We start from the raw sequence: 6139 nt of genomic DNA, 5'->3' as shown, positions 1-6139 counted from the left end.
CCAGCAGAGCCTGCTCTGGCGATGGGAACAACGAGGTGCAGCTCACCTCTCTCACCTGGGTCTGTTTGGAGCTTTTCCCCCCACAGTATGCCTGTATCTATCCATACCACTACAACGTAATTCTCGGGAGAAGAGCTTCCCTTCAAGAACTGATGTTCTTAAAGGACATGCAACATAACTCAGTAGAAAACACCTAAAAAAAATCCATTTAGGAGTGATTATTCAAGAAAGAACAAATGAACTTTCCCACACTTTCCTGGTGATTGAGATACTTCTTTGTTGTGTCTCTCGGCTGCCTCTTTATCTTTCTCATACCAGACAGCAGTAGTTAGCAGTAAGCAGTAGTTACCGACTTAAGTGAATGGAAAACTGAGAACTCAGCTCAAAACTAAGTGAAAAGGAGCCCTCAAATAAGGGAATATTCACTGTGGTAACAAGCTAAGGTTTCCTGTTGCTTTGCTGTGGCAGCTTCACTTATTTGCTTGAGGGAGATGATAGTATTGAGATACACAAGAACATTCTGCTGCCAGGCATCGCACAGCCAGTGATCTGGGGGGGCCTCGCAGGTGCACCTCCAGCACACGAAGGGACAACGCACCCCGGGCAGCAGGCCGGGCCGCTCGGGAGGCGGCACCTCAGGCACACAACGGACAGCCGCTACGGAGCTGCGCTGCTTGCCTTACCTGATGTCGCAGCCACCGTCCTCTCTTCACAAAGCTGTTGTGATTGCTCCTAAAACTTATTTCAAACGGCAGATTTATACAAATATTTTGCCACTCATATGCAAGTTTACCAGCGGCTGTTTTCAGCGAAGGTTACGACGGGGACCCTGAGGGACAGGGGGAGGACCCGCAGGTGCGGGGCAGGGCGCGAGCCATCGAACAGCAGGCACAGCGCGCGCCGCGCAGCCACGAGCAGCCGTCGGTGAACTACATTTGCTATACACTGACGCCGTCCCCTCTGGGCGAGTCTCCCGCCCGGCCCCTCCCTCCGCCCGCCGGGGCGGCGCCAGGAGCAGAGCGGGGCGCGCGGCAGAGGCGGGCCGGCAGCGCGGCGCGGCGCGAGCCATGGGCCAGGGCTCGCCGTGGCTCAACCAGTCCGCCATCCCGCGGGCAGCGGGCGGTGCCTGCGCGGCGGACGGGCAGCGCGCGGGGCCCTTCTCCGGCACCGCCGCGGCGCTGCTGACGGCGCTCATTGGGCTGCTGGTGCTGGCCACGGTGCTGGGCAACGCTCTGGTCATCCTGGCGTTCGTGGTGGACCGGCGCCTCCGCACCCAGGGGGACTACTTCTTCCTCAACTTGGCCGTCGCCGACCTCCTGGTGGGTGAGTGTCAGGGCCGGTGGAGGGATGGGGGAGCGCAGGGCACTGCGCGTGTCACCACCGGCTGTGTCCGCAGGCAGCTTCTGCATCCCGCTCTACATCCCCTACGTGCTGACGGGCGAGTGGAGGCTCGGCCGGGGATTGTGCAAGCTGTGGCTGGTGGTGGACTACCTGGTGTGCGCCGCCTCTGTCTTCAACATCGTCCTTATCAGCTTCAACAGGTTCATCTCCGTCACCAAGGCGGTAAGGGCTGCGCTCCAGGGTACAAACAGCAAAAGCGGGGCTTAGCAGAGATGCTCATCACAGAGCAGCTGCAGGAAGGGCTTGCTTGGGTGATCCTCGTGCTCCTCAGACACCACAGGAGATGGGAGCAATCTCGACACACCCACTGTTCTGGAAGTAGGCTTAGGAACAATTGGCTTTGGCAGAAATGAGTTTCTTCTCACTTTTACGCTGCTTTAGAAACGGGCACAGGCTGTACATGCTGCTGTTGAAGCTAGAAGAGCAGAGTTTTCTTATTTCTTCTGCAGTCACACCTTAGGAAGAGCTTAGAAAATCATTACCTGGCTGCAACAGAGCATTCCCTTAGAACACAGCAACATGCCTACAGTAAAGGCAGAGCTCTGCAACAGGTACTAAGCCGTTCCATGGTGCCTAAACACCACATTATCTCTGGTGCTACTCATTCTTCTACAGTTCGTGGCTATTCTTCAGCACCATTTCATCTGTATTTTGTGAAAACATTGATTTCATTGTTCAATTTAAATCACACTGAGGCAACGATAACTTTTCAGTAAATAGTTAAAAGGAACAACAGCACTTAAACAGTTTATAACTATTTTTTTCAACAGGGAGAAATGAACAGATTAATTCTCAAATAGTCAACACAACACTCCTTTATTTTCTAAGTTCTGTATTAGCCATGAATTTTACTTTTATAAGCCACACTCATGACTATACACATAGTATAAATATATAGACTGGATGGTTTCAGAAACAAAGTGTTTATAGTAAATGATAGAGTTCAGCCTCTTTGAAACGTTTCAAATAAATCTTCCATATAAAAATCCCTCCCAAAGCAAAGAGTACAGAACCTGTCCACTGGTGTAGAGCAATATGAGAACACATGAATGAGTTCTAAATTATTCTCTCAGTGAAAGCTTCAAACTTCCTACAAAAGTTGCTAATGATTTCAGGAGCAGTCTTGAAAAGGATTGCAAAAAACCAGACTGAATTCAGACAAACCCGGAATTCCTCAGCTGTATTGCCATCCTAAACAAAACAGCATAAGCCCTGGAGACCAAAATCCACAGACTGGGACAATGGGCATGAATTCGAGGAGATTTCAAGCCTGAGGACTTCATATTCCAGAATAGTGTCAGAAATCCCTGGGATTAGCCACTGTAGAGATGGAAGATGAAATTCCAATTCATTTTATGAACATTGCCTGGTACACTAGAAAATTAGAATATAAAAACTTAGATGATCTTGAGATTCTACTCTACGCTACTGCTGATATGGTTTACTGACTTACTGTTACTGCCATACAACCCTCGTGGCACCTTAGATTCCCTGTTCTTTAAATAAGGAAAATTACTCATCCTGTGAAGCATTTTGCAGACCACAATACTCCTATAAATCTCACTTGGAGGTAACAGTTCTGTAAGTAATTCGTGACAGAACGAAAATAAGGACGTCAAACAAAAGCTCTTCGCCAATTCTTTTTGTGGGCAACTTTCCTAGTAAGGTAAGCTATCTATACAAAGCAGTGAGGATCTGCATTCACAGAATACCCATGCGAGCTCTATTCATTTAATAAAATTTTTAGATCGTTTAATATAAAATACATTAATGAATTTCAAAGAGCTGTCTTTGATAAGCTGTAAACTTGTATCATAGCTTATGCAACAGAATACATAAGCAACTAGTAACAGCTAATTCTAGAAATTGCAATGGGTATTTACTTAAGAAAAGCCTGTTTTTTAGTTTGTAAGATCTGATGCACATTCTAAGAACATATCCACCACCGTGATAGTGTTTCTGAAATACCCATTCTAACAAACATCTTCTCCGTGGCTTCGGTGAGCCCGTAACCCCTACCCCCAAACCAATATATATTATCAATCACCCTTCAAAAGTTAAGAGGTCCATATTCCAAGGTACCCATAGAACCGCTTGAGATGCCACTAATATACATTACTTCTCTCTTTCTCAGGTGAGTTACAGAGCACAAAAAGGGAAGACCAGAAATGCAATACTGAAGATGATCACTGTATGGATCGCTGCTTTTCTTCTCTATGGTCCAGCCATTCTCAGCTGGGAGTACATTGCCCAGAAGAGCATCCTTCCAGAAGGAGAATGTCATGCAGAATTCTTCTACAACTGGTATTTCCTAATGATTGCTTCCACCATTGAATTCTTCACACCTTTCATCACTGTTACATACTTCAACTTAAGCATTTACCTCAATATTAGGAAACGCATAACCCTTAGAAATGAGAACTTATCTCCTGCCCAAGAGGACTGTGAAATGAGTATCCGAGGGAAAAAAAGGGAACACACCATGGTTTTTGTAACACCTGCTAACACAGAAAAACATGAGAAGAAAGCAAGCAGCCTTTCTCCCCTGCAGAAGGTTTCAAGGCTCAGCCTATGTAAATTTGACAATCAGTCATTAAATTTGAATGTCAATCAAGACCTTAGACCACTTCAGGTGGATGTAGAGACCAAGCCTCATAGGAACAGTTTCTATAAAACTACAGAAAACACAGGTGACACCAACACAAGAACAGACACTGCTATGACAAATAGAGTTAGACTTTCTCGAGATAAAAGAGTAGCAAAGTCCTTAGCAATTATTGTCAGTGTGTTTGGTTTGTGCTGGGCACCTTATACACTTTTAATGATCATCAGAGCAGCTTGCCACGGGCACTGTGTGTTACATTCACTTTATGAGACTTCGTTTTGGCTTCTGTGGGTGAATTCAGCCATTAATCCTATTCTATACCCACTATGCCACATGGGCTTCAGGAAAGCCTTCACCAAACTCCTGTGCCCAGGAAAAGTTAAAATTCATCCTCATATTTTCACATAAAAAAAACTGTGACATTTGTCAGTAAGTACATCTTGCTTTCAGCAGGAACACAAACTGGCCAGTACTCATCTGTAAATATTAAATCCACTGTGCACTGAATATTTAAGGGAACACTGATCAGTAAGTATTCAGGAATGTATAGGATACAGTCATCTGCATAGCTGCAGAAATAACAATCAGTGTAAACAAAGGTAATTTCTCAAAGCTCTTTGGGGATTTGCCTACAGCATACTTTCTCGTGATGATGCACTAGCATTGAAGAGACAAAAAGGGAATACCAAATTCATACCCAACAACTGGGGAGTGTCTCACTATTAATATTCCTAAGTAATACCAGTAAGAAATTTAATTGTTACTTTGGATTTGTTATATTTTACCCCCAGCCACTCTGTAAGGACTTCAGGGTCTTAGCTGCTAAGTGTATGCACTTTAGGGAGGAAATCCCCAATCCCTAACTTAACAACGGTACCCAGGAAAAGCTTGGAACAAGAGGTACCAGAACAGTCAGGTTACCAGAAAAGCTGAACAACTATACCAATAAAGGAGCACTGACTTGGGTGGAAAAGGTGATTTGTTTCCACCTTCATTAGCATCTTCTACAGTTTTACAGACACTTAATTCTGAGGACAATTCATAGCTATTCAACAGCCACAGTCACCCACTGCCACAGCCAAAAAGCATGTTAGCACAGCTGATCTTAAGGTTCACAAGTTATGAAGTTCATTTTGTAAAATTTCAATAAAGATCATTACAAACTGTGAAAGAGTTATGACTGTCATCTTAACTAAGCGCATATGGAAATAAGCACTGGCTTATAACATTAGAATAACTGCAGCTGAAACCACAAAACTATTATTAAAAAGTAATTCCTGAGTTACAAGTACAAGTTACCTTAAGAATTAAACATAGTTTCACAAATATTCTAGGATAAGAGGGCATATTCCAACCATATGAATTTATCTACATTAACATAATATCACATTTTACTATGGATACTTTATAACAAAGAATCTGCTTTAACTTTTTCTTAAACAAGGGACAGCATCAACAGATACTGAGTAATGGTACTCAGAAGTTCTTTAGTTACACCACAAAGCAAATGAGGCCATTAGATTCCCTCTATTCCTCCTCCACCTCCAAACTAGCAGAACCACCACCTGATTTTTATCTTCTCTGTAATTCTTAGGTTTCCTAGGATTATATTCGTCATTTTCAAAAACAAGCAGTGACACTAAATTAGACAACCCAGCAAAGTCTGACTTCCTCATCCAATATAGTCTTTGCCATTTTAATAGCAGTGACCAACTCAAGGAGTGAGGAAGTTCAGTCAGGTAGCTTGAGCACACTGCAGTCAGTTAAGGTAAAGAAGCAATGTTTAAACTTAAAGTTCTTAGCAAATGGTATTAATCTACAACTAGGTCAGTCTCCACATACCATTGGGAATTAATTGTTCTACCACTCAAATTTCTACAGCTTCATCATTTAATTGCCACATATCTGTTTAGCATAGACCTAGAATCTAGTAGGATTCTCCACCACTCTCAAGCCAGAAAAACACTGAAGTATGAACAGGCACCTTTCAGCAGAAATGGATTTTGAATGACAGTTTTCTACATCAGGAAGCTAGCACCCTCCTTAGTATGTCCAGGTTAACCATGCCTTTGTTTTTTTGTCCCTTCAAAGCAGAAGTCCCTTTGCTTTTATCAGAAGGCAGTACTAGGTTCA

General features: G+C 43.9%; 1 protein-coding gene across 1 annotated transcript; it reads left to right on the top strand.

Moving 5' to 3' along the window:
- Positions 1-606: 606 nt before the first annotated feature.
- Positions 607-6026, top strand: LOC427545 (histamine H3 receptor). The gene is made up of 3 exons (XM_425117.8): positions 607-1323; positions 1397-1563; positions 3536-6026. Exons 1-3 carry the CDS (start codon positions 1068-1070, stop codon positions 4412-4414), a joined length of 1302 nt encoding a protein of 433 aa, XP_425117.4. The 5' UTR covers positions 607-1067; the 3' UTR covers positions 4415-6026.
- The last annotated feature ends 113 nt before the right edge of the window (positions 6027-6139 follow it).

Source organism: Gallus gallus, chromosome 11 (genome assembly GCF_016699485.2).
Source record: "Gallus gallus isolate bGalGal1 chromosome 11, bGalGal1.mat.broiler.GRCg7b, whole genome shotgun sequence".
Classification (NCBI taxonomy): domain Eukaryota; kingdom Metazoa; phylum Chordata; class Aves; order Galliformes; family Phasianidae; genus Gallus; species Gallus gallus.
This window is presented reverse-complemented; position numbering and strand designations above follow the sequence as displayed.